The sequence below is a fragment of the Trichinella spiralis genome, assembly GCF_000181795.1.
Source record: "Trichinella spiralis strain ISS 195 chromosome Unknown Scfld8, whole genome shotgun sequence".
NCBI lineage: Eukaryota > Metazoa > Nematoda > Enoplea > Trichinellida > Trichinellidae > Trichinella > Trichinella spiralis.
The window spans coordinates 1045666-1072237 of NW_003526947.1; the positions used below are offsets into that span (position 1 = coordinate 1045666).

Consider the following 26572-nt stretch of genomic DNA (forward strand, 5'->3'; position numbering starts at 1 on the left):
CTTTTTTTACAAACTGCCGTCTTAATGGAATGATTTGCCATGTTTTGCCTAAGAATTATTAACATCTGCCCTAGCTAATATAGTTTTGCATTAAAATTTGCACATCATTGTTTCGTAGTTTTTCCAAATGTAAATGGGTGTTCTAGTCAAGCCGCCATACTGAAGATTCCAATATTTGCATACAAAGCAAAGCGAATGAATACTGGATTTTTAATTTATACAACAGGCAATTTTCTACAATAAATTTGGTAGTAACTACAGAAACAAAAATGAAAAAAATGGAACATTTCAATGTAATTAGAACTAGTGGAGTAATTGAAAAGAAAATGAAATTAAACGAATGCTCAAAATGGAACGTGTGCTATCGAATGATGCTTTCTTTCTAACCATAATTTTCAGTTATACATAGAATTTTAAAAAATGTACTATTTTAGTAATAAAATGTGAAACGTGAATATTTTTGTCAGTGAATATTCTTAGAATCAGATGCGCATTTAAGTACTAGTTTTGGATAGTGAAAATCTTTGATATTTGTAAAAAAATTTTCAAAATCTTCGTTAAATGCAGCCTAAAAAATGCAACCTTCCCGTTTTGAGACAGTTTCATATAAAATGCATACTTACATTTATTAGTCTTTGAAAAATTGGACTGCAAACTGTTTGAAGATCTTTCAGCTTTTGTGCAAAATCCTCTTCTTCAGCCTGGTCGTGGGTTTTCATCCAATCTAAAATTTCTTTACATTTCTCAACCATTGCATTTCTGTCATCAGTTTTCAGATCTTTCTGAAATTTGAAATCAACATTGTTATTTTTGTTCAGTCGAAAAGTAGCATTCAATTGAATTCTTACGCCTGTAACTTTGCTGTTCACAGTTGACTGCATAGCAGTAATGTAATTCTCCAAGTTCGTTTTAGCGTTTATCAATTCGCGCAATTTAGCATCTTCTTCTTTAAACGATTCCGCTTCTTGAACAATGTGAGCTACATCTGGTTCTTTGATAAATTCTTCATTGTACTTATAAGAAAACTTGGCAACATGATGGTCACCGAACTGATGAGCTTCAATCACTAACTCACCCTTTTGATTGAGGCAACATTCGACAGTAATTTCAAGTAATCCTGCTTCTGGCAAAATAAAGTTTTCAAGTACACATTTTCCGAGAAATTTCTGAATGAACATATTTGAAATGAAATGGATATTTTTCAATTTCACTTAACTTACATTGTTCTTTACCAAAGCACGCTCCCCTTCATAAATATTAATCAGCACGCAGGCCTGGTAATCTACTTGAGTAGTAAACTGACAAGTTGCTGAAGTCGGAAGAGGTGTATTTCGTGCAATTAAGACATTCATCAAACCGTTGGCAGTTTCAATGCCTATAGACAAAGGAGCTAATTCCAATAATTTTTCTTTTTCTGCTACAATTTCTTCCTTATTTCTTTGCTCAATCAAACGAGCGGCTTGCAAAGCTGATAAAAATCATTTAAAAATTTAAAAAAAAATTTCCCACATTTAAGCTCGAAAACATCTATGTCTACCTGCACCATAGGTGACGACAAACTTGGGATCAATAAAACTGATTGGTTTTTTTCCATTAAAAAAGTGTTGTATTATTTCTTGTATTTTTGGAATCAAAGTAGATCCTCCAACTAATATCACATCATCAACATCTTCCTTCACCATTTCTGCATCTTTAAGCGTCTGTTTAACCGTATTTAGCGTTGCAAGAAATAAATCTTCATTTATCTTTTCAAAAAGTTTGCGAGTAACAGTACGATACAAGTGTTCTGCCTCGTGAAATGTGTCTAGTTCAATTCTAAATCAAAATTGATAGAAATGCACTGCAATTGTTACAGAAGAAAGAAACCTCGCTTCTTCTTCTGAACTGAGTCTACATTTTGCATATTCACAAGCTCTACGAAGACGACTTATGGCACGGATATTATAGCGAACATCCTTTCCTGTTTCCTTTTTGAAATCATTCAGATAATAATCCACTAAGCGATTGAGAAAATCTTCACCGCCAAAATGTGTATTGCTACCAACAGCCCTAATATTAAACAAGCCATTTTCTACAGTCAGAATAGTAACGTCAAATGTTACTGCACCAAGATCATATATTAAAAAAGTTCTCTCTCCATCGTTCTAGAACAGTAACGCTTTTGAAAATAAAAAAAAATACAAACAGTATATTTACCGTTTTGTCCAAACCATACGCAATAGCAACAGCTGAAGCAGTATCAATAAATTGAATAGGATTCAAATTAGCTAACAGAGCAGCATCTCTAATAGCCAGACACTGAGCATTGTTGTAGTATGAAGGAACAGTAATCACAGCATCTGTAACAGAGGTTAACAAATGTTGTTTTGCTATGCTTCTTAGTTTAGAAAATAACATTGCACTCAGTTCTTCGGGTGTGAACGTTATCATCCGATTCTGATGATTTACTTCAATTCTAACAGTTGAATTCTTATCAACTACATTATACGGTAACCGCTTTATACAATATTGTGTATACGGCTCATCATAGCTACGACCCAAAAATCGTTTAAATTCATATATTGTATTATACGGGTTAATAATTAAACGCTCTTTAGCATCATTTCCAACATAAATAACTCTCTCTGTAAAAGAGACAAAATTTGGAGTAGCTTGATCACCTCTTTCATTTGTAAAAATGTGCATATCATTTTCATAAAAACATCCAACAGAACAATTCAGCATGCCAAAATCAATCCCAATTGCATAATTATTCATAATGAAATATTATTCCAATGCAGAAGATTCCAAAATTATAACAGTATGTGTTGAAAGTAACAAATTTCCCATTTACAAAAGAGAACTTTATGACGATCTGAAATTGCTTCAGGGTTGACCTGAGCAACTTCATAGTCAAATTTTACAGCATTATGTATGTTTGACTTGCTATAAAATTTGCAGAAAATGCTAATGGACTGGCAAAACAAAGTTTTTTATCATACTTTTTGCCGCAAATATTAGCTTAAAAATTAAAGAGCCTAACCATAGTTGTGTAATGTACATTAAATTTGTTCTTATATTCTTAATGATTGTTAATTGGAGATGAACATCATTGTCAGATTATGCCAGCATTATTGGTTTTTATTGATAATATTGCCAAATTTAAATAATATTTACTTTTTTTAGTTAAAATGATTCCTTTTGCATATCAAGTGATCGAATGTAACTGCTAATAAAAATATTTCTTCATAAATCAAATCAAAATTAATAATAAACGAAATTTTGATTAAATGTCAAAACAAACACTATTGCAGTTGCAGCAGTTAATTTGGTTATCAATATTTATTCGAAAAGCATGCTTATGACTTTACTGGTCGATCACTTCTGCGTGTTCACCTGTAAAAATTTGCATATTGATAATTGTAAAGCAGTGGTCTGTAATATAAAGAGTAAAATGTGCACATCCAAAAGTCAAGTTCAACTTTTCACTGATTGTAAAAATAGAATATAAAGGCATATTTTAGAGTAGGAACAAAGGAAAAAAAGACTATTCCATGTGCCGAATATTAAAAAATAACATGGCAAAGTATTCTATTTCTATTCTGTCTGACCATTCTTGTTTTGAGTGTAAAATTTAATTCATGGATAGTCAAAAACCGCTTCTTTTCCCATAAATCATATCATATAATATAATGCAACATAATAATATTATATAACATAGTGTAGTATAATATAATAGTTTCTATTCTATTTCGAGATTCATTTTACAAGTATATTGTATGTTCAGTTATCATGTTTCGCAATTAGCATTAATTAGTGCTGACGCAGTGAAACCAATTTCTTAAATTATTCAGCATTGGATGTTTTATTAAAAGCAAAAAAAAGAACAGACTTTTATTTACTTTAAATTTAAATTTATTAGAATTTTAATGCAAAAAATTGCTTGAACTAGTTCGATCAACTAACGAGGCGTATTTATTTGTGCGAGTAAATGTTCAAATAGGTGAAATTTACTCTCGTTAGCTTTGTGAAGAAGCTTCAGTTTTACAAAATGAGCATTTCATATTTTTAATGTGATTTAAATATCTTTTTTAAATAATGAAAAAAGACAGTTTCAACAGTATTCTAATTCCTTTGTCAAATGTTATGGTAATATAATTATAATTATGCACGATATTGGAATAGAAGAAACAGTCATTATAAAAATAATCAGTGCCGTGTAGCATTTAATTAGCATTATAAATTAATGAAGCGTATCAAATAATTTTTTTAATTATTGCCACATTTGGATGAAGTAGGAAACAGCAGTGACTATTTTTAAAGTTAAAAAGCAGATCTTCATATTGGCCTATAGAAATAATTTGCTTTAGTTAAGTTGCACATGCTTTAGCAATTCCTCCAGTGAGTCGAGCGGTTTTTTGAATACGGAAAACATTTTAATCAAATGTAATGCCTACTATTGAATTGGCTTGAGCGTTGTTTCAGCTTTGAGAAAAGATCAATCTTTTCTAGCTTGCTCTCTTATCTGCCTCACTCGTAGATCATTTAGGCGAGAAAGATAAAAAGAAATACTTTCATGCATCAATGTTGGACAATGAATCTCCAAGGAACAAGCCGATCTCTGCATTTTGCCCCATCTCTAGATGATTAGAGAACCGATACGTCAATAACTATGGAGAATAATTTTCCTCACAATGCTTAGAATTCTTTTTTTGTTTATTTATTAGTTGGCATAAATTGTTTTAAAATTTAACTAAAAAGTCGAAAATAAAATAATTTCAAATGAAGTTTTTCAATAAAATTGAATATTCATTTTGAAAAGTAGCTGAAACATGGCCAATCTGATGATGATGATGATGATGAAGCAAGATTATTGTGAAAAAAATTAGTTGTATATCTTTGAAATGCAAAATTCCCATTCAGAAATATTAATAAATTATATTCGGTTCAGTTGTTCTAAAAATCTATTTCAAAATTGCATGCAGAGAGAGAGAGAAGGAGAATATTGTTGAAATTTGTGCAGATGAAGTTATGCAATGTTGCCGTTGTACGTTGCAAGTGCTGCATATTGCTAAATTTCATTCGTAAATAACAACACTAACTAAATTCGTCGACTGAATTTAGCATTGCTAATTTGATCAATAAATTATTTAATCTTTTAATTGTATTTCAATTTATAAACAAACATAAATTGTTTACTCAATTTACTGTATATGCACTAATTTTGCTACTGTCTTCTATTTATAATTTTTGCAATTTAATTTTTCAGTGAATTCAAAAATAGAAATAAATCTTAAACTTTGAATAAAATTCCACGGTTTCTTACGAGGCTTGTATAAATTTTTAATCGAAACTAAATTAATTAATTAATTCATTGCAATAGTGCAGTAACATGCATGTAAAAGTAGCAAGTATTATCAAACGAATTTTATAATTTATCAGATAAAATCAGGATCAGTTGATGATTTGAAGGGTGAATTTGGGTTTTTTTATTCAAAAAATTAAGTAAGTTGGTGAACAAAATTTTGACAAAACTGCTCATCCATAAGGTGATGTAATTGAATGGAGTGAAATAAAAAAAACAGTTTGACAAATAATTACACGCCAAATGAACATATGAACATAAAAATAGGCATATAAATCTTGCATGAATTGGTTTAGTCAAATTTTAAAACTAATAAAACATTTCAAACATGCTGACGTCAATGCAGTGTTTTTTGCCTGTTTCACTTGCAGAGGGCCCTTTTCTCGCACCTATATTTGCACCAAGAGACATATCTTTGTGTCACTTCTGGTTATTGATAGTGAAAGGGAAATTGTTCATTTCTTAAATTTCATTGGATGGGCAAAAAGTGGCGGTCTCCGGTTGAAACCAACTCACCAATTGGTGCAAAAGAGAAAGAAACTGAGCTGCAACTTTTTGCCCGTTTCGACACTTTCTCCCCACTGTTCTGCTGTTTGATTTTTCTCCTCGTACGAGTGGATTGTAATTTTTGATATTTTTAATTTATTCATCATTATCATCACTAATATGCTCGCTTGATTCACTGTTGTGCAATATTATTATTTTCTCTTCTGATCAAAGTAATAAATATATCCCTGTTTCCAATGGTTAACGTTAAGCTGCTTTTATAGAGGAAAACTTACTGCTGTACTGAAAAGTAGCAACGAATCGTCGTTTCTAGTAATAAATAATGTTCCCATTCGCTGCCACCCCTTCACTGCATATCGCCATTACTCAACCGTCATTATGCAACAAGCAGTTCTCGGTATTTTTTCCAGGAACTTAATTTTTTTTTAAATTCAACATTATTTGTGCAATAATAATTATAACTGAATTTGATTGAGCAAAAGCTAAGATTGCAACGTAATCTAATGAATAATGATGATGATGATTTTTTCATTCTACTAAACAGTCTGACTATTTTTGTAAGAAAAAAAAGAACAAATATTGAATACAAGAGGAATTTTTTCTCTCTTTCTGAAAAGTGATTTTACAAATAGATTAAAAAAAACTGCTGTATTCATTGATTTGAAGAATAATTTCTCTTCGGTCATGAAAAATGTTGCTTAGTAGAACTGATGAGGCCCAGTTTTTCCATTTAATGTCAGTAATGATTAAAAAGAAATGGAGCTTCTTTAACTAAAAATCTAGTTTCATTTCCATTTTAAATTTCAAAAGTTACTGATGGCAATTAAAAACTGCATAATCGATGTATAAATAACGGCAAGTAAATTTTGTTCATTGTTCAAGGATAGAGGAGAAGCCAGTCTTGCTACTGTGTAGCATCTCCTTCTTTGTTCAAATTAATGTGGATAGAAAATCTCCAACAAGGCATCCTCTTTTCTAATTTCAATCCTTCTATAACCCCGGCTCTATGAGTAATTAATTGATGCAGCCTTTTTATTGATGCAATCAAAGGCAATCCATAGTAAAAATTTACATTTGGAGCGATGTAAAGTTTATTTCGTCAATTTATACAAATTACTGAAATGAAAAAGCAGAGCTTTCGCTAATTTGCTTCTGTTGCAAATCTAGTAACTTTGGATGATTTTCATTAATAGCACTTGAAACAGTGAATTAACAATGACAATCATTTTCTCTTATAATCACAGAACAAATGATTCAATGAAGCTGATCTTTTACATCTATCTCTACAAAGTTGTATATATATATATATATATTTGGTGTAGAATTGTTTTTTGCTTTGCTCTTTTTGTGTGAGCATAGAAAATTATTTATAGTGTTAATTAAAAAACAAATAACAAATATCTGCAAATGATCATTTTCCTGGATCGAAGCATTTGTTTTGTTGAAGTAAGCTTTATACATATATATTTATAATGCATTATAATAGTTTATTATGTATTAAATAAAATATAAAAATGATCCACGCTTAAAAATTGTTTTTCATCACCAACACAGACAATACAAACAGATTTATCAAAGATTTGAACAATTAAAGCATTCCTAGTTGGTAAACTTTTATCATAGTAGCTTCCCAATTAATTGCTCCCATCACTGCACTTTGTGTTTACTTGCGATTGAAGCATAAATAGCCAACTATTTAGTTTTGAATAAATAAATAAAGAAAAAAAACAATAAAAAACATTGTGCTAAATGTGCTCAAATTGCTTGTCTGTTATAAAAGGGAATTTTTTGTTCAGCTAAACAAATTCCATTGGATGATAATCATTCTATTTATCATTCCAAGCTTGCATTTCAAAAAGCAGCATAATAAGCACATTCGTTTGTATGAAGACTCGTGGTTGCACTAAATTTTTCTAATATTCATATATGGTAAATGATAAAATCTTCAGTGTAAATAACATAAATAAATTTCCGTTAAAAATAGGTTATTCTTATTGATTTAAATTCATTTTTAATTCACTTTTAAACAATCAGTCAATTGTCTGAACATAAACGGATAATGTATATTTGGAGTTCAAGTGAAAATATAAAATCCATTTGGTCAATAGCAATTTTGTGCACTAATTATTTACAAACATCAGAAGTGATTATAAAGATATATAATTGCACAATTGACGACATTGAAAATATCTATATGAGTGATCATTGCATGATTATTAGTTTAACAGCGTAATTTTCGTTTTCTCAGATTAAACTTTGAAGTTTTTTCAGATAATTTCAAAATATCAATACTGCTAATAATTTATTCGTATCATTTACTTGTAATATTAACATTAACATTCCATTGAGCAGTTGAGCAGTTTTAAATAGATCAAAGGCTGCAAGAATAGTTTAAATTTTTAATGATTACAATCAAATTACACAAATATAATCTACATGTGTACACATGTAAGATAAGGTTTTAAATTAAATTTTTATAAATTGAACATCATTCAAATGTGCTCTATGGTTGTTTCTTCATGCATGCATGTTTCTTTTTGTTTTACATATTTGCAAACATTTTTTCTGGTATTGGAAAATTTCAGTACAACTGTTGAATAATTTGACATCTCCACAAATGTTATTATTAGTAAGCGTTAATGTGAATGAATGAATATACATACGAACATGAATAAGGAAATTCAAATAATGCGTTATTTCAAAATGGAAATGTCACCTGGTTTAAATTCTGTATGATTCATTAAAATTTTTAGTATTGAGAAATGGTTATTTAGTTGGTGGTTGAATATGTAAAAAAAAAATGTTCATTTATTAGAAAACAAGCGGATTATTTATTTATTTATTTATTTATTTGAGTTTGATGGGGAAAATAACAATATAACTGTCATTGCAATATGTTTTTTTTGGTAATTTGATTCAGATTAATTTGATCAAATCTGTGGGATAATAATAATAATAATTGTCATTTGAACATGCGCTATATTTGAGTATTGTAAAAAATTTTTGTTCGTCAACGCCATCTCAACTTGTGCACTGAGTCTAATTAAGCGACAACATCTTTAAAAATCAGACAACAAATGCTCGAACTGATAGCAAATGGATTTACCATGCTTGTTGCTTGCGTGCCTGCTTGCTCCTTTTCGAACGAAGTCAGTCATAATTGCACATTATTAAATATAGCCACTTAATAATCGACAGACAGACAGATAGCATGCAGCTGTTTTGACAAATAAATAATATCTTTCTATGAAAAATACGAAGAAATGGGAAAAGAGAAATTTTTCTTGTCCACTTTAAGCTGGCCAACCTTGAACCATGATGATGGTCATCTAGGGTGAAAAGGGTTCGACAAGAAAGAAAGCTTCTCTAGTTTCTAATCAGAATATATGCATTTTGTTAAAAGAAATATTTTTTTCATTGAAAACGTGTCAAAAATATTAATGTAGCAGTGTTGAAGTCGAGCAAACGGCAAAGTAAGTTAGTCAGTTAATTGCTTGCTTATTCACACACACACACACACACACAGAGCAGCACCACCAGCGCTGCTGCTCTCTGTGAAAGGAGCAGCTTCGGCTTGTCTCAAGCAACGGCTCATTTGCTACTTATATTGCAGATCGATTAGTTCTATTGCAGAAAAGTTTACACTTCCATGGCAATTTGAATTCATTTTCTCTGTACAAAGTTCCATGATGAAAATGGCTCATTGGTCTTTTCTTTTTTTTGAAAAAAAATTTCAATTTATTACCTCATGACGTTGCGATTTTTTTTCAAAATTAATGCAACAATTTTACATTTGAATGTTGTGCAATTTCAGATTGACGTGGCACAAGTTTTCGACCAGCATTCGAGAAGTCGAAGTTCGTCAAACGTTCAAGATCATATCAAAGGTAAGAAAATACAAATGAATTAAAAAAATCGCATGCATTCGAAAAGTTTGTCCAATAAACTATAATTTTTGCTATTCAATTCATCTAATCTAATCGGTCTGAGCAGACAGCAATGTTCATTATTCTCATTTTCAACTTTTCCAATTTCTTCATTGTAAAAGACTTATTAAAACCCCGTGTGATATGACGACGCCGATCAATTGAATTAATCTCTTGCTAGCCGAAAGCAAAGCTTGCAAAACTATATTTGCATGCTATATAGATAAGAATGCGCGCAACTGGTCTGACGTCACTGACCCGTCATACGTCATACTACTTTTCCGTACTAATATTGCTGTTGTACTTTAAGCTTTTCTGCTTGTCGCAAAATCCCTCTGCTTCGAGCATTAATAAATATATTTATTTATTTATTTAATTCCAATATATTAGATCAGATTTCAATTGGATACAAAAGTTTTTTTTTTCAAATCTAGTTTCTTAGTTGATGTGATGTGATTTGAAGTGAAACTATTCTTCTTTCTTTTGGATGTGCAAAAATTTCTCAAGATGCTTGAGATTTAATTCTTTCTCTTTCTAGAGTTTCATTCAATAATTTTACTTTTCAATTTACAGTTGCAATTTTACAAACAAACCGTAATTTAAACCATCATCACCATTACTAGAATCCTCAGCGCTACTTTTTAACTTGAGCTTCATTTCACTTTTTCCTCTTCAAACAACTGCTAAAGTCGACCCACGATCTAACGTCATCGGATATGGTTGAAATGCAATGTCAAGATGTCAATAATAAATAGCAACTGCATTTGTTATTTCTCATGAATATCTCGAGTAAATAATTTTACACGGTTGTCCCTATTTTCATCAGTTTATTAATTAATTAGTAATGGAACTTATTTGTCTTGTTGAACTGAAACAAAACATCAAAAAACAAAACTGTCAAGAACTGCTTGCTTTGTATGTTATTATAAATACAATTGCATCTTGCTTGTATTTGTTGAGGTTACCTCATAACGGCTAAAACATTTTGCATTCTAGATTAAGCTTTTGATTTTTCAGTTTACCTATCCAATGGAAATACAATTGGTAAAAAAATGATAGAACACTAATAATACAATAGATTCAAATTGTGGATGAAAATATTTTCATAGAAAAAAAGCGCTTATGTGCATGCTGTGTTGTTAGAAATGGAAATATTAGAAAATTTCGACACTGCATTTGTGCAAGTTCAGATGAACAACAAAAGTTTGTTTATCTTATCTTAAGCTTGCTGTCAGGTTGTCAAGCAAGGTTGCCCTTCCTTTTCTATTTCAAATAATGCAAGCAACAGCAGATGAGAAGCTGTAGAGGGAGACAGACGGGCAGCTTGTTTGACAAATGAATGCATCCATGCCGGCATCTATTTTGTCTTTTCTCTTCTCAACCGCTTTGATCGATCACCGTTGCAAAATATTGCATGCATTTAAAATATGTTAATTAATCAAAAAACAGAAAAGAAATTTGTTCTTTTTTTTCGTTTTGTAAATCAAAAACATGATGATCATTTTACCATATTTGAATATGGAATCTTTATCTGCTTTTTCGAAATACGAATATAGCTAGGTTTCAGGATATTAGTTTGAAAGTTTTGCAATTTTTCCCACAGCAGGTGATAAAATGCGACTATTTGATAGAAACGGTGAAATTTACCGGTGAGCATATCAATATGTGAAACCAATTTAGTCAGTCAATTTTATTTTGTTTCATAAGAAAAATTATTAAAATCCAACTTATAAACTGTATCATTTTTTTAAATTACCTATTAACAAAAAATGAACGCAAGCAATATAGACTTATTGTTCAATTGGAGAGTGTTGTAATGCGTGTGCTCAGCGAGCGATTTCCTTATTTGAGCGCATTTAAATTTGAAAATAAAATTTCATTCGTTCGTAAACAATCTTCCTCAAAGCTACTGAGACTGAACAAAAGTAGAATTATTATATAGCTGTGTTGATTAGCGGAGGCTTGTAATGCAAAAAAACAAGTAAAATTTTTTAATTTCATATTATCAATATTATTACTGCATCTTTTGCATCGAATGGAAATTCATAAATATGAATGACATCATTAAAAGCAATATTTAGAATTTTATTGCACTATGATTGTTCCCGTCTGTGTGCTATCAGTATTATTATTATTATTGCTGTTGTTGTTGTTGTTGTTGCTATTATTATTATTATTTTTGATATAATAAATATTTATTGATTTTAAACTGATGATCATTTACAATGGTGGATATTTTTAAATTTTTTACGGTCACTTCTTTTTCTAATTGACAAATGCTGTAGAGCATCATTGTTGTAAAGCTGAAGAGTTTCAGTTGCATTTAGCATAGCAACTTTATGACGCTTTGCTGCCGAGAGTGTTTGCTTTCTGATTAACTGTGCTGCTGCTGCTGCTGCTGCTGCTGCTGCTGTTCGTGCAAAATCGATGATACACTTTGAAAATGTGTACGCAAGAGTCATTGTTTATGCGAAGCGACTCCAGCTTGAAAGTGACTTGCCTCATTACAATGTCAATAGCCACCACCACGTTCATTTTGCCCGCATTTTGCTCAGTCCCAACAACACTAGCCGGCTAGCTAGCTAGCTGGCCAGCACACAAGTGCGCTTCATTTGTCGCCTGGATTTAGAATAGAAAAAAAATATATTTTTGATATTTTACGATCACCAAGAAGCAAACTATTAAAAAAAAGAGGGAAGAAAAAGCAAAACCTTCTCAATTTTGCATATTGTTCGGCTGATTTGCATCTTGTCCAATTCGACTGTACGCTGTTCCAACTTGAACCCTAGCTTCGGCTGAATACTGTACAAAATCGCGTAAGCAAAGCAATCTTATCAATTTTTGGCTATCGTCAATGATGTTAGCATTGAAGATTGGAAGGGAAAAGGCACAAATTTGTACACAGCATGGGAAAATTCTTTTTTTTTCAAATTCATTTGCATATTTTTGTTTTTTAATCAGAATCAACGAAAGAAAAAGAAAGGCGTAGTGGTATAGTGATGATAGGTTTTTTCGCTTTTAAAATTTCAAATTGTGAACGTTCTAAGAATGGTTTTTTTCTATACTGCGAATTTTTCCCTGTCAGCAAAACGATGAAAAGTCCGCGCAGCATTGTGAAGTGCCTGATGGTTGTTTACGCGACAGCTCTTTTGACAGTATACGATCATTCAAACACGCGTTGCCACGTCAGTCGGGCGAATTCTGCTCTGCTAATAGAAGAATATTTCTTTTCTTTTTTCCTTTTGCAATTATGAATAATTTGATAAATGAAATTGCTTTTTCCATTTTTAATTTCAAAATTTTTCAAACATTTGATTATTGTTCAGTTGTTAGTTTATCATTAATGTAAAGTGATTTTTATTGCAACTTTGCTTTACTTTTTTGCTATCAATTTTTTTTCATTTCTACATCGATGGATGAAATTCAAATTCAATTCAAATTTATCATTTCAACTCCAATGTCTGTTTGAATAATTTAAGCAGAAAAATTCAAGCAATAATTTCGTGCAATTTATTATTACACTATAATGGGAAAATTTTCAGCAAATTTTATTGGCAATTCTGTTGTTTGTCAGTGTCTGTGTTCAGAATTCATTTCATTGTTAAGGTGGGCAGCAGCAGCAAATTCAATTACTATTAACTGAATCATTCATTTTATTCATTCTTTGCCATCTATTGTATCACACATCAATACAAACCAGAGCGCTCTATTCATAAATACATGCATGCATATATATATGTATATACGTGCATATATATAGCGGGTAAATTTTTACTTCATTATAACTGCCAGTTTCAAATATGAGAACACTGAGTTATTCAAATATTTAAACTGGCAATATGAAATATGTATTTGCATTTTTGTTGTATTTACTTTCTTTTATTAACTGATCTATGCAGTTAAACAGAAAACGTAGTTCTTGGTTTTTTGATGCTATCCAGAAAATTCAGTTTTACTGTAAATCATTATAATAATATCATTTCTTATAACCATTGTGTAGATAGAATTTTCCAATAGCATTTTCTTCTGCTATTTATTGAAAATAAAACATGGGGAGAAATTGAAAAGGCAAATTGTGTTTAAACACTGCACACGCGCACGCACATTTATAATAATAATAATAATTCAATTTATAGAAAAAAATTCCACAATTCTGTGATAAAATTCAACAAATGAATAAAAATATTTACCACCTTCATTGCATTCTATTTACTTTTAGATTAATTTTTTTGGCTGCAGTTATTTCATTTATTAATTGCTTACTGTACGATGTGAATATACTTTAATGAATATTTAAATCATTAAAAAGATTGTGAATTTTACCTTTTTTTCCCATCTAATTTGACATTCATGATTGATTAACTTGCCTATTTAAAACCGCTTGTATATTTTATTCTAAAGACACTTCACTTTTCATCCATTCGATAAAACTAGTAAAGAGTTCAACATCAGCAATGTCCGTCGTTTTTCATCCCTCGTCTGCTGACCGTTCCCCTACTCGTTCAGTTCACTACGTTGAAATGAATCCGACATCTTCACTTGAGGTTTGCATAAATTGCAAAAATTCTACAACACTTTTAAAATTGCATATTCCGTTTATAGTGTCTATTGCGACGATGTGCCCACTGGAATTTTGACGTGTTCTTGCTCAACCGTCTTTCAGATGGTAAATGGTTGCATTTTATTTTTGAAATTCTTGGAGATAATAAATTTTGTTGAAACTTGCAGGTCATCCCATAATGGCACTTGGGTGCAAGCTTTTCAAATGGTACGACTTTGCATCAGTGTTCCATTTTGATTGGGTGGCTATTTTTAAATGCCTCAGTAAGTGTTATTGCTAATTTTTTTTCCTTTTTGAAATATGTGAAATCAACTTAGGACTAATTGAATCCGGCTACTATAATAATCCCTATCACACCGCTGTACATGCTGCGGATGTTGCTCAGGCATTACATTGCTTCATACAAACATTTGACGTATTGCCATTTTTTTTCCTTTAAAATATACTAATAAATTCATTATGGGATTGTCGCTTTGTTATTTTTAGCTCAGCCATGCGTACAGCCATTTAGACTTGTTTATTGTTCTTATTGCTGCCTTTGGACATGACGTTTATCATCCAGGAGTGAATTCTCAATTTTTGGAAAACTCGAACCATTATCTTTATCAAATATATCAGGTAATTGAAAATATTTCGCTTACTTAATATCTCGTTTTTTTTTCTTTTCTTCTGGATACATGCATTTTTGGAATTCAATCGTTTAGAATTGCTCAATTTTGGAAAACTTTCACTGGCGTTGCTTGCTGGCTATTTTACACGAATGTGGTTTGGCTTTGTTCTTCACATCTAGTGAATGGTTTGTGTATGCAATGTTTGTAGTTACCTGACGATTTATGCATTTAGGAATTACATATGCGAAACATTAGGCGCCTTAATTCTTTCAACTGACATTCGTCGTCAAAATGAATATTTGACCGATTTAAAAGTTAACTTTTTTTTTGTATTTGCTATGCGTATATTAATCAATGGATTATTGAAAAAATTTAGAATTTTTTAAGTGGCGATGATAATGGTGAAATGCTTTTACAAAAAAGAGAATCCCGCATTGCGTGCTTACAGGTGAGCTGCAAATTCTACTTGCAGACTGTGCATTTTGCAAAATTTGTAGATGCTGTTGAAGTGTGCTGATGTGTCAAATTGCGGGAGAGAATTAAGGCACAGTCGATTGTGGGCTCTGCGTGTTTCTGCTGAACTGTATTCTCAAGGTGAGATGAGGCAAATTGTTTTCTATGCTATAAAAGCTTTTAGCTGACCTGTTGTTCAAGGGGAAAAAGAAAAACAACTCGGCATAAAAGTGAGCGAACATTGCGATAGCTCTATTACATCCGTGCCGCTGATACAGATAAGTGAGATTCCAGTTTTTTTTTCAAATTATATTCTTCCATAACAATATTCTAACTACACTAGATTAGCATTTTTAACAATGGGAATATTAGTGGAATTGAAATTAATAAAATTTAAACATGAAATGTTAATTATTACTGGCATATAATTGAAAGATGTTTTACAGTTAGTTAGTTAGTTAGTTAGTTAGTTAGTTGGTTAATATTCAATCAGTTTGCATTTTCACTGAAACATTTGTAAATTTTAATGCATTTTAGAATTTGCTGATCATGTTGTCCTTCCATTGTACAATGAGTTGAAAAAATTTTCAAACTGTTCACTGACTGCCAGAATTTTAAAGCACATTCATTCAAATCGTCATTACTGGCTGCGTTCACTTAATGGTGATACGGATACACTTACAGATACAGCTAAACGTTTCTGCTTACTCGCTATAAAAAAGCGTAAATCACTATTTTGCAGCTTTTAAATTTCCAATTATTTAACAGATATATATATATATGTACGTTGAATTCATATTTAAATTTGTTTTCAGCAGTTTAAATTGTTTTTATATTATTGCTCATGCATGCATAGTAGGGTTTTGGATATTTATTTTTATGCTGTTTGATCTACTCGCACGCATAATTAAATACATTTGTTTAACGTACTCATTTTTGACTATCAATCTCTACTGTACTATGATAAATCAAAATGTTGAATTATGATATCGAAAATTGAGCAGAGGCTTTTTTTTCCTTTTAGAAAGATTAAAATCCCAATTAGTATATTTGGATGAAAACTGTTTGCTCTATCCACCTGATGGAAAAAGTGTCCTTCGCAACTTGGCGCTTCAGTGATGACAATTGTTGACTTGAAACCAATGCCTCAGTTTTTAAATGTTCATATGTGTACAACAACAACAACAGCAACATACATATACGCACAACATGCCAATATTAAATACACCCCATGAACAGTTTCCATTTTCACTTTTCTCAATTGCTACTCACTCTTCCATTCTATTAAGAAACAAATGTTTGTTTTATTGTTTTTTACCTGATGTTTATTTATGATCGGCTAACAAATGATGGGAATAGTGTTGATGATATTGATGTATGTCCATAGAAAGATGGATCTACCTCAAATTATAAGCAGGTCAAAATTTCATATTTTGAACAGTTGTTGTAATTGAAAAGAACATAAATAGCACTGCAGAAAAACAATATTTAATTTTGTTTCATCCCTCTCAGTTCATCAAATTGTTCACCTGTTACGGTAAAGCATATACTTGATTGATGTTTTGTTTTATTATGAAACTGTTTCATTTGCACAACTTTTATTATTTAGCTGTAACAGTTGAAAGGGAAAGCAGAAAAAACAGTGGTTTACCAGTGGTTTCAAACTGCAATCTGTTCAATGTGAGCATGGGTTTAAGCAAGTGGAATTTCGTGCTTCTTTTTTTTGTTTTTTTAAAGAAAACTGATGATCTGATCATTTGATCCAACTTCCGTGACAGTATTCAAGTTGAAAAGCAACAAACAATCTCAGAAAAGGTTGTTGCTGACCTGCATGCTTACAGTAGATCAGTATAAATGTGAAGATGGGGCTGTGGTGTGATGGAAAGATGCTGAAGGCAAGTAGAAACAAATATGGACAAACTGATGTGTCGAAATTGTTGACGAGTCTCTTGACCCTTTGATTGAGCAACGAAGCCGCCGTCCAAGCAGCGGAAATAGCGGCTACTTTTCTGTGCAAATATTTCCAGGTCGCGAGAGCACCGGACGCGTGAGAAAACAATTTTTCTTTTCTTTCACTTTTTTTTGCCACTCTTATATTTGATTGTAAGCTTAATTGTTATGAACGCAGACACTTACAACGATGGCAACAGCATCTACTCTTCGTTTTTCTTCTTTCTTATTTCTAAGATCTCAGGGAAGTTGTGACTTTTGAAAAGCACAAATTTTAATCTTTTCCAAAAGAACTAACTCTGTTTAGCAGTAATTGGATTACTAAATAATATGAATAAACCTTTTTTTTCCAGAATTGTCACCGAAATCATGCCGAACAATAGACAAACCCTCATACGTACATAGAATATGACAGAATAAAATCCTATTCCTAAAATGATGGCTTATTATGGAAGAACAATGAAACTTAATCTTTTGTGATTATTGCTAAAAATCTTTTCCTATTCTCAGCTTTGTACGAAATTAGCATCGGTTGCTGTCAGAAATGGAATTAACAGGCGTTAAAAGATTACACCTCAACACGCCATCATTATGACACTTTGAAATGAAGTGAAAATGACTGAAAAATTAGGACACAACAAAGCCTAAATACAACAGTTAGGCCAAAATGGATTTATTACACTTGTTGTTGTTGTCGTTGCTTGAACAAAGACGAATATTTTATAATTGTTCATAAATTCGTCTATTGCATTGTTTGATGCCGGTTTTGAATATTTATTAAAAATTTTTTGCATGACTTATTCGAAAAATATATTATGTTTTTGAAATTTGCAATAATTTCATGCATCCTATTTATTATATTTTAACTTCTTCTAACAGTTTTGCATTCACATTTACATTTATGAAGTATGAATTAATAAATGACTGAATAAAATTCAAAATAAAAAAGAGTCATTTTTTCAGATATATTCAAATGGAAATTACGCAAATGAGAATCAATTAAAAGTCAAATACTTGGCATATGTCTAAAGAAAAGCACAAGCACTTGGTGATAGAAGAAAAATGCGGTTGTAATTCTTGAATCATTTGAAATTATGAATGGAATATTATTTCTTTCCAAAAATAAACATAATTATGTTAGAACAAATTTTACATATCAACAAAATTTAAATGCCATTTATATAGAATTATTTTGATTAATGAAAACATTTCTCACATTATGAGACAGGGAAGAAGTTTTGCTCAATTAGCAATTAGTTGCAATGAACAATAATTGCAGTATATGCCGTGTTGAGATGGGATCTTTTAACGCCTGTTAATTTCATTTCATAATCGCAAAGTGTTGCTTCAAAGATATGCCTTAATTAGCACTACTTTTGTAATACTTGATTCAAAAAAGGGAAAAATTCTGGAAGTTGTGTTTGCAATGTCAAACAAGTAAAATTGAAAGCACTGTCCTGGTGAACATTTTTGAAATTTGAAATAAAAGTGACATATGACAAAGAATTTCATCTAATAAATAGTCCAAGATGAATATGAACATGGAATGTTGCTAAATTTTATGCCTGTTAAATACTCAATACTGATGTGATTCATTTGTTAAATTATCTAGAACAAGAAACGTTTGCAGTTGAACGTTTTCAAGCAAATGAATACTTTCATTTATGAAAAACACTCCAAGTTATCTAAACGTTTCTGAAAAAGAATGCATGTTTCATTTTCAGCTATTAATTTGTGATGAGCACAAGTTTGATTCGAGTGATTTTCGTTTTTCCACATCCTTCCATTTGCCCCTGAGCTGTTTATTACTTTTCATTCTTTTTACGCGAATTCTAAAGTTTAGCACATGTTTTCTTAAAACGTTCATAGTTTATCTCAGATTAACACAATGTTACAAGGTTAATTCTTTGGCCGGAGAAAGTGCCCTGGCTTTGAGCGCGCAAAATGCACATTGATACTTGACATTTTCATTAATCAGTGACGTAGCCGAAATAAACAAATCAGCTTTGCGAATTAGCCATTTGGCCAATCAGCAGCGAATACATTACACAGTGAGTGAGATCGGTCAGGAATGTTGTATTCATTCTGCTGACGCTGACAATGAACGCAGCTAACGTACTTGCCTATGCACAAGTTGAAAGAGGAGTTCGACGTCCCAAATGCGCTAGATGTAGAAATCACGGTATGGTATCATGGCTGAAAGGTCATAAACGCCATTGCAAGTACAAGTAAGCTACAGGGAAAATAATATTTACTGTTTTAGTATTCAAAAAACACTTTGTCATTGTATAGAGATTGTATTTGCATAAGATGCAGTTTGATAGCTGAAAGGCAACGCGTGATGGCAGCTCAGGTGAGCTTGAAGCGACAACAGGCTGCAGAGGATGCAATTGCGCTTGGATTAAGAACAGTAGCTGGAGAAACTCAAGGTTTGACATTCTTACCACCTGGACCGGTGTGGGGAAAATTTTCTTCCCAGGAAACTGCAGAACCAAGTACAGAAGATGATTCAGTGAAGATTAATGCCGACAAGTCATCTAAAGATATTTCGTCACCATCAACTCCCCATCAAGCAATGACAGAATTTCGAGCAAGTAGGCAAAATCATACCGAAATTCTCACACGACTTTTCCCCGATCAACATAGAGAAACAATTGATATTGCGTTGGTAAATTTCAATGGAGATATTGTTAAAGTAATCGAACATTTTTTGGCTGAAAAATCAAAATTATGGCCAAATTCGAATCAAGTTGTGCAACTCGATCCGAAGATAATCAAAGAAGATGAATCATGCAGATCATTGGCACCTTCGTTTTCCGCATTTGCTCCTATGGCAGCGGGCCGTAACGTTGGGTGTCATATTTTGCCTGCTCCGTGGAATCCAACTGCAAATTATTTGAGTGGAATTTTAGAATCGAATCTATTGTACCGTTCAGCGTTATGTCCAATGAAACCGACTCCACCATTTATGCACATTCCCAGTACTGCAACCCCAAATGCTCCTACATCGTTCACTGTGCCAATGATTCATCAGCAGACAATGCGTTCTCAACCTATGTATGTTAATTTTGACACTCAGCTGCTTCCAAACGGATTAATGAATGCAGCTGTATTGCGTATGCCTGAAGTTACTGTCAAGTCTGATAACTCATCTGCATCCTCTACCGTTGCAGCTGAGCTTTAGTTCGTGCAAAAGTAAAATCATCGTTCTTTCTTTCTCTCGCTATGTATATATATATATATATATATGTGTGTGTGTGTGTGTGTGTGTGTATGTGTATGTATATACACATATAAATGCCGCGGTTACTCTAGACTCAAGATGAACTATTTATTTTTATTTTTAATTCACTTCAATACCCTGTAAGAATAACTTTATTAGCTATCTTTTTCAATGCTCACTAAATCTGGATTTACATAATGATATACATATATATATTTCCGTTTTCTACATGCATGAAATGAATGAAATATTTCCAATCTTAACAGTGATAATTGCATATTTGAAATATGCAAATTGTACGGATTTCATTCAAACAAATGTTAACTGTTAGTGGCTGAAGAGTAAAGAAAGCCTAACCTTATAATTAAAGACCCATCGATGTGAAAACACACTCTGAGTACTGTGGTACCACAAGTTTTACAGGATTACTATTCACGAACTTGGCATGGTGTTAAAACATATTAGATCATTTAAACAATGTACAAATACTGGTAAATCCTACTGAGTAAACTTGAAAGTAATAACAGGCCAATATTTGGCCCCACTTCCGGGCATTCGAAACAGCATGCATTTAGGATAACTATTTAGCAGTGCGGAGCAAGCAGTACAAAAAGTAGGTCAACTTGTATTACAAATGACACTTGAAAAGCACTACATTTAACAAAACAAATTATACTTACAATTGAAATGTAGGATTACAAAATAAGCTGAGATGAAGAGATTAATCAACTGATCACCAATGCTTTCAGCTGTCTATTAACACCATTTTGAAGACACTTCTGAGGAAAAACAATATTTTCAAGTTGCTTGTGAACATCATCAATCAAACTGTGAGGTCAGGTTAAAGGGCTAAAACTGACTAAATAGGGTATTTTTTTACTATCAGCAGTAAGTATCATGTGCTCAAAGTTATTACTTTTAATTTGACAAATTAGTGATTTATATTTTTTTATTTAAACAAAATAAATTTCATTATGCATGGGAAAATTGTGAAACTTTGAAAAGTAAATATGGAAAATTGAACGAGAGACGGTTTGCTTGTATAGAATAATAAACGTTGTTACCTTTATTCTTCACAGAAACAGAAAATTGAAAAGTGCGTATTTGCTATACAAAAAGGCGATCAACAAGTGCAAGGCAAACAAAGTATTATGCAACATTATGTTTCCATTGATATGCTCAACTAGTGTATGCAAATTATTTGCTTTTATCATTCCAAATAGATATGAAAATTCTGAAATAATTCCATTTGCGACCTTATGAAAACAGAATTTTGTTTAATTTGATAAAATCCGTCCAAATAATATGATAATAACTAACGGTGATAACAACCTTCTGAATATATTTACTTTGGTCATTTCGATATGAATAAATATATATATTATCAAGTTGAGGGGAATATTATTGAAATTTCAATTGAATCTGCTTGTATTGGCTTTTTTTATATATATTCAATTTTGTATTATTATTTTGTTTATTCTGTACAAAAAAACGCAAAGAATACAAAAAGTAAAGAAATCTTTAAAGAAAAAAAATTTTTTTCATTTGAAATAAATGTAACGAATTTTGTAATGAGAGTAAAAATTGTTTTATGCAAATGAAAGGGAAATTTACACAATATCAAAACAGCAGCAGATTTTGATGAATTGCAGTTAGCCCTGTGGAAAAAAAATTATATGCCACCAGACATCCGTGTATATAATTGTTGCCTTGATGATGAACATCAACGTGTCAGTCCATTAGAATATTGACAGGCAGGTCTGCGAAGCAGATGCTGGATTCTTGCACTTGCTTCTTCTTCAATGTGCAAATTGTCATTATCGTCGTCACTTGTTGCTCCGAGATGACGTACTAATGAGAGAGTTGTGTGCTGTTCATTTCTTTCTAATGGCTCTTCTCCAGTCTGGAATATTTTCCAACTTGATTTCCAAAATGCTGAACATGCCGGCATAAATGTGTCCCGCAGCACTTTTTCCCTTGTGCTCAGCAAAAACGGGCGCAATTTTAATGCAAACACGCAGGCATATACAGCGTCGAAGTGAAGCTTCAATTAACCGAAACTATTCAACACTGAACGTTAACACTGATGAGATTTTGACAACAGCTGTTTATTCATTTAACAATAGAACAACTACTTCCCTCCGCCCTCCACTTTTCCCTTTGTCTCTAATTGCAACGCACAATCTCATTGTTGTTTAATCTTATTTTTATAAAATAAAAATATTAATTAGGGGAAAAAAATTAATTTCTCTTTTTTCTCATATTCATTTTAAATATCAACTTGAAAAAAAAACAAATGAAAAACCCTGAAAACATACAATAAAAGGTTCAATTGAAATAGAAAGAAATATATTGAAAAATAATAAAAACCAAATTAAAATATTTCAATGTTGAACGAATCATTTTAAATGACCATCATTATCGTACAATTAATTATTTATAATCTATTGATAATATAATAATTGTATAATTGAATGAAACAAAATTTTGTAAATTTTTAAACAAATTATATATATATAATAACTTTTAAAGAATTAAATTGTTTTGCATTGTTAGAGCATGAAGAGGAGTTGAAAATTTTTGAAGCTTTCACAATGGATATAAATTGTGGGTTTCATAATAAACAAAAGCGCGCAGTTTAAACAAATGTCCAATTCAGTCGTTTATAATTGTTTGATTTGCTCTCGATGATCATGTTCACCATACAGAGTGGGTACCCTCTGTTCGACAGGGATACTGTTCGTCAAATATTCAAGCTACTGGTAACAGGTGTAAGTGTTAGTAAGTGTCCACTGGCGATCGGTACGTAACGGCTAAAACGCTCTAATAATGCTTGCAATTAGTGAATATGAACAATAATATTATTATAAACTACGGACAATTGGTTTCAGAAATGCTAACAAAAAATGTCAACAGAAACGGCAATTGTTTGTACGAGCAGTAATTTCCAACAACCATGTTACCATGATTGGTGAGAAATAATTTATAAACAAATAATTTTGTTTATTTTAAAGCTTTGCAGCAACGGCTGTAAATAGAGCCGGTTACTTGAAAAGATAAACTTCGAAAAGCCTACTTGAAATGGAAAACAAGCGATCAAGAAGGTGTGTATCATCGCGTATGATGTATGCTTTGCCGATTTTCGTGATAATTAAATCATTGAAAGATTGTCAATTCAACTGAACTGACTGATTGTGATTATTTATTCTGTAAATTATTCTCATTCAACTTACCATTGTTTTCTTCACTCTTTCTTTCTGTCCACTGTCCTGTCTGCTGACCGTTTGTGGAATATTTGAATAAAAATAACAACAATAACAATGAACCACTTCATTCAGTATACTGTTCATATTTATCGAAATAAAATCTCCAATTAGCACATACTGCTTTATCAACTATTTTCTCCAATTACAAACAAACAAAACTGTACGACGTAAGTATTATTGGGAAAATTATTTCTGCAATTTTCCATATTCAGAACGTTGATTTCTTTTCACCGTCGAAGTACAAGCTGCTTTACGATCGTTGTACACCGCAGGCAGCTAAAATGGTAAAATATTAATTTATGCTTGATTCCAATTAGCAGTTGAAAAAATTGTTCCTACCTTGGCAGCAGTTTCAATTCCAAGTTCGTCCAACACTTGATCTAAGATTAACGCCTCCTGCGATTCGTCATCCGATTCGGCAAGTACATTATCCAACGTGTCACTAACTGAAATACAATTTAACTTATACAATGAAAAAAAACATATACATTTTTAAATCTATCTATTCATCTATATATATACATTCCACAGCAAATAGAACTAGAAAAAATAAATAGAAACGTCTTAATTTTGTACACAAATGAGAACTCATTTGAAGATTTTATGCAAAACAATGGAAAAATTACTCATAATTTATTGTTGAAAATAAAAGTAAAATGTAATTTTTACTCATTTCTTCAGTCATTTCCATTTTTGCTGAAGTTGCATCAAATTTCTGCACTGATTTAGCCAATTTCAAAGGACGCAATCTGTCGTTAACTTTATGCATAGTCTTAAAGCAAAAAAAAATGAACCAATAACATTAAAAATCAAAATTGCAAATTCTCTAATAAATAAAAAAAACCAAAAAACATAAACAATACCTTAGCCGCAGTTTTCATGCTGCTGGCCACATTTGCGTTGGAGACGATCAACTGATCGAAAAAGAAAATTTTTCAAAAAGAAAGAAATTACCACTGCACAAATGGCTAAATAAATTTAATTACTCTTGTATCGGAATTCATGCCTGACAATTTGGCACTCAGCTGACAAGATCGTGCATTTTGTTCTCTCAGTTTGACCAACTGCTTGCACAGCACCTGTAGTAGAGCTTGATCTTTGCATGCCGCCGCTTGTTTGATTTGTTCTTGCTAAAAAAACAAATTTAAATAAATAAATAATAGAACAATTTCCCTTCACCAAATTAAAAAAGAAAGCAAGTAGCACGTACCAGCAAATGCTCTTCGCGTGCAAGATGTCGACGATCACGTTTCAAATCGCATTCAGCGTGTCGCAGTACGCGTCGACTGTCTCGAAGAATTTCTACAACAAATAAAAATTAATCGAAAAGTGAAAAAATCTATAATTGAAAGAAAAATAAACTTTACAAACTAATAACAGCTTCAATCAACTGACCATCATCATCATTCTAGTATACGGTCAAAGAAACTGAATGCTTGGAAAATGTACTTTCATTTAATTTCAACGTTACACTTCCAAGAAAAGAAATACACTTTAAATCCACAAAAACAGTCAATGAAAAAACAAAAGCACAAACATTCACCACAACAACGTCACTATTAATGTGTATTCGATGCATTATTGATTGGTTGGACAAAAGCTAAATGAAACTTCACTGTAAGTAAAAAAAAACTAACAAATTAACGAGCGAAATTTAAGCCGTAAAATTTTTATATCTTTGACCCTAATGCAAAAATTCAGCGTCAACGCTGCCATATTGCCTCGTTAATACAAAAATATGCGAACATTTTATTAAGAGAAACGATGAAAGCAACCATTTTATGACAAAGACGACAGCTTTGTGATAATTTGTTTGGAAAGAAAGATTTGCTTCTCTGTTCACAAATGTTGAAGACAGACAAAAAATAGGAAGACAATAGATGAAAAATTAATGGCAATTTAAAATTAACAATATAATAACCGAATGACTATAACTCTGAATAATTACAAAAATAAAACATGAAAAAATAAACATCAATAATAGACGCTAACCTGTATCAGTTTTTCGAAAAAACGGCATTGTTACGACAACCAGTACATGCAAATAACTGCTGAAATTGTATTTTCTAAAATAAACTCAATTGTCGTCGTCACTAACAGTGGTCAAATTATTATATCAAAAAGAATAATACCGGTTGGCACAGATAAATGTAACAATAAAAATAAATTCATTGGTAAAATAAAAAAATCAAGGTCAAATACCGTACGTCAATTGACAATAATCGATTGCTTGAATGACAAATTACGGACTTCGTGTTTTTCACGCGCTAACGGAAAATAATATTGAAAAGCATTTTATTTCACATATGAAATGTTTTTTGTATTAACAAAACTTAAATAAATAAATAACTGATTTTAAATCAATTGTTTTGAATTTTGTTTCATTCCACCGTATTTTTGTACGCTAGCTTACGCTTTCGCAATGCTTGAAATTGCTTGAAAATTGATATTTGTTTTGTTTTAGTAAGAATACGTGTACAAAGGATATTTTATAAGAAGACAGTACCGTATTCCAAAAAAATGTATGCATATCACATATGTTAACGTCAGAACACCATGTTTCTGTAATTGATTAAAACCTGACTTTCAGTAAGTACAGTATCAGGTGGTGAATTGTTTGTTGTTTTACAGCGTTGTTGATGGGCTAGTATGATTCAGCCTGCATAGTTTACATTTTTATTGGGGAAGAGCGTAAAGTCGTGTAAAATGAGGAAGACGTGCAGCAATGGAA

General features: G+C 31.5%; 5 protein-coding genes across 5 annotated transcripts; 2 read left to right on the top strand and 3 right to left on the bottom strand.

Annotated features, from left to right (window-relative positions):
- Nucleotides 1-463: 463 nt before the first annotated feature.
- On the bottom strand, nucleotides 464-2757 carry Tsp_10471 (heat shock cognate protein). Its single transcript, XM_003372868.1, has 7 exons — nucleotides 2197-2757; nucleotides 1867-2144; nucleotides 1538-1815; nucleotides 1221-1375; nucleotides 849-1166; nucleotides 624-782; nucleotides 464-568 (listed from the first exon to the last, which is right to left on the bottom strand). The coding sequence occupies exons 1-7, from the start codon at nucleotides 2755-2757 to the stop codon at nucleotides 464-466; spliced, it is 1854 nt and encodes a 617-aa protein (XP_003372916.1).
- Nucleotides 2758-14516: 11759 nt separating this feature from the next.
- Nucleotides 14517-16151, top strand: Tsp_10472 (putative high affinity cAMP-specific 3',5'-cyclic phosphodiesterase 7A). Its single transcript, XM_003372869.1, has 6 exons — nucleotides 14517-14601; nucleotides 14656-14753; nucleotides 14825-14956; nucleotides 15326-15397; nucleotides 15447-15543; nucleotides 15940-16151. The coding sequence occupies exons 1-6, from the start codon at nucleotides 14517-14519 to the stop codon at nucleotides 16149-16151; spliced, it is 696 nt and encodes a 231-aa protein (XP_003372917.1).
- Nucleotides 16152-19452: 3301 nt separating this feature from the next.
- On the top strand, nucleotides 19453-20536 carry Tsp_10473 (putative DM DNA binding domain protein). Its single transcript, XM_003372870.1, has 2 exons — nucleotides 19453-19580; nucleotides 19645-20536. Exons 1-2 carry the CDS (start codon nucleotides 19453-19455, stop codon nucleotides 20534-20536), a joined length of 1020 nt encoding a protein of 339 aa, XP_003372918.1.
- Nucleotides 20537-22298: 1762 nt separating this feature from the next.
- Nucleotides 22299-22764, bottom strand: Tsp_10474 (hypothetical protein). The gene is made up of 2 exons (XM_003372871.1): nucleotides 22711-22764; nucleotides 22299-22619 (listed from the first exon to the last, which is right to left on the bottom strand). Exons 1-2 carry the CDS (start codon nucleotides 22762-22764, stop codon nucleotides 22299-22301), a joined length of 375 nt encoding a protein of 124 aa, XP_003372919.1.
- Nucleotides 22765-24027: 1263 nt separating this feature from the next.
- Nucleotides 24028-25861, bottom strand: Tsp_10475 (SNF7 family protein). Its single transcript, XM_003372872.1, has 7 exons — nucleotides 25834-25861; nucleotides 25052-25143; nucleotides 24828-24971; nucleotides 24705-24755; nucleotides 24511-24613; nucleotides 24181-24287; nucleotides 24028-24117 (listed from the first exon to the last, which is right to left on the bottom strand). The coding sequence occupies exons 1-7, from the start codon at nucleotides 25859-25861 to the stop codon at nucleotides 24028-24030; spliced, it is 615 nt and encodes a 204-aa protein (XP_003372920.1).
- Nucleotides 25862-26572: the final 711 nt, after the last annotated feature.

What these genes read in the sequence shown, in the direction of transcription:
- Tsp_10475 (XM_003372872.1), bottom strand. Translation starts at nt 25,861, where the DNA reads ATGCCGTTTTTTCGAAAAACTGATACAG. An exon ending in TTTTCGAAAAACTGATACAG is followed by an intron (nt 25,144 to 25,833) that starts GTTAGCGTCTAT and finishes TATTTGTTGTAG; the next exon opens with AAATTCTTCGAGACAGTCGA. An exon ending in GCATGAAAACTGCGGCTAAG is followed by an intron (nt 24,614 to 24,704) that starts GTATTGTTTATG and finishes TTTTGCTTTAAG; the next exon opens with ACTATGCATAAAGTTAACGA.
- Tsp_10472 (XM_003372869.1), top strand. Translation starts at nt 14,517, where the DNA reads ATGGCACTTGGGTGCAAGCTTTTCAAATGGTACGACTTTGCATCAGTG. An exon ending in GGCTATTTTTAAATGCCTCA is followed by an intron (nt 14,602 to 14,655) that starts GTAAGTGTTATT and finishes AAATCAACTTAG; the next exon opens with GACTAATTGAATCCGGCTAC. An exon ending in CCCGCATTGCGTGCTTACAG is followed by an intron (nt 15,398 to 15,446) that starts GTGAGCTGCAAA and finishes CAAAATTTGTAG; the next exon opens with ATGCTGTTGAAGTGTGCTGA.
- Tsp_10474 (XM_003372871.1), bottom strand. Translation starts at nt 22,764, where the DNA reads ATGAGATTGTGCGTTGCAATTAGAGACAAAGGGAAAAGTGGAGGGCGG. An exon ending in AAAGTGGAGGGCGGAGGGAA is followed by an intron (nt 22,620 to 22,710) that starts GTAGTTGTTCTA and finishes GGTTAATTGAAG; the next exon opens with CTTCACTTCGACGCTGTATA.
- Tsp_10471 (XM_003372868.1), bottom strand. Translation starts at nt 2,757, where the DNA reads ATGAATAATTATGCAATTGGGATTGATTTTGGCATGCTGAATTGTTCT. An exon ending in AGTTCAGAAGAAGAAGCGAG is followed by an intron (nt 1,816 to 1,866) that starts GTTTCTTTCTTC and finishes ATTTTGATTTAG; the next exon opens with AATTGAACTAGACACATTTC. An exon ending in GTGCTTTGGTAAAGAACAAT is followed by an intron (nt 1,167 to 1,220) that starts GTAAGTTAAGTG and finishes ATGTTCATTCAG; the next exon opens with AAATTTCTCGGAAAATGTGT.
- Tsp_10473 (XM_003372870.1), top strand. Translation starts at nt 19,453, where the DNA reads ATGAACGCAGCTAACGTACTTGCCTATGCACAAGTTGAAAGAGGAGTT. An exon ending in AAACGCCATTGCAAGTACAA is followed by an intron (nt 19,581 to 19,644) that starts GTAAGCTACAGG and finishes GTCATTGTATAG; the next exon opens with AGATTGTATTTGCATAAGAT.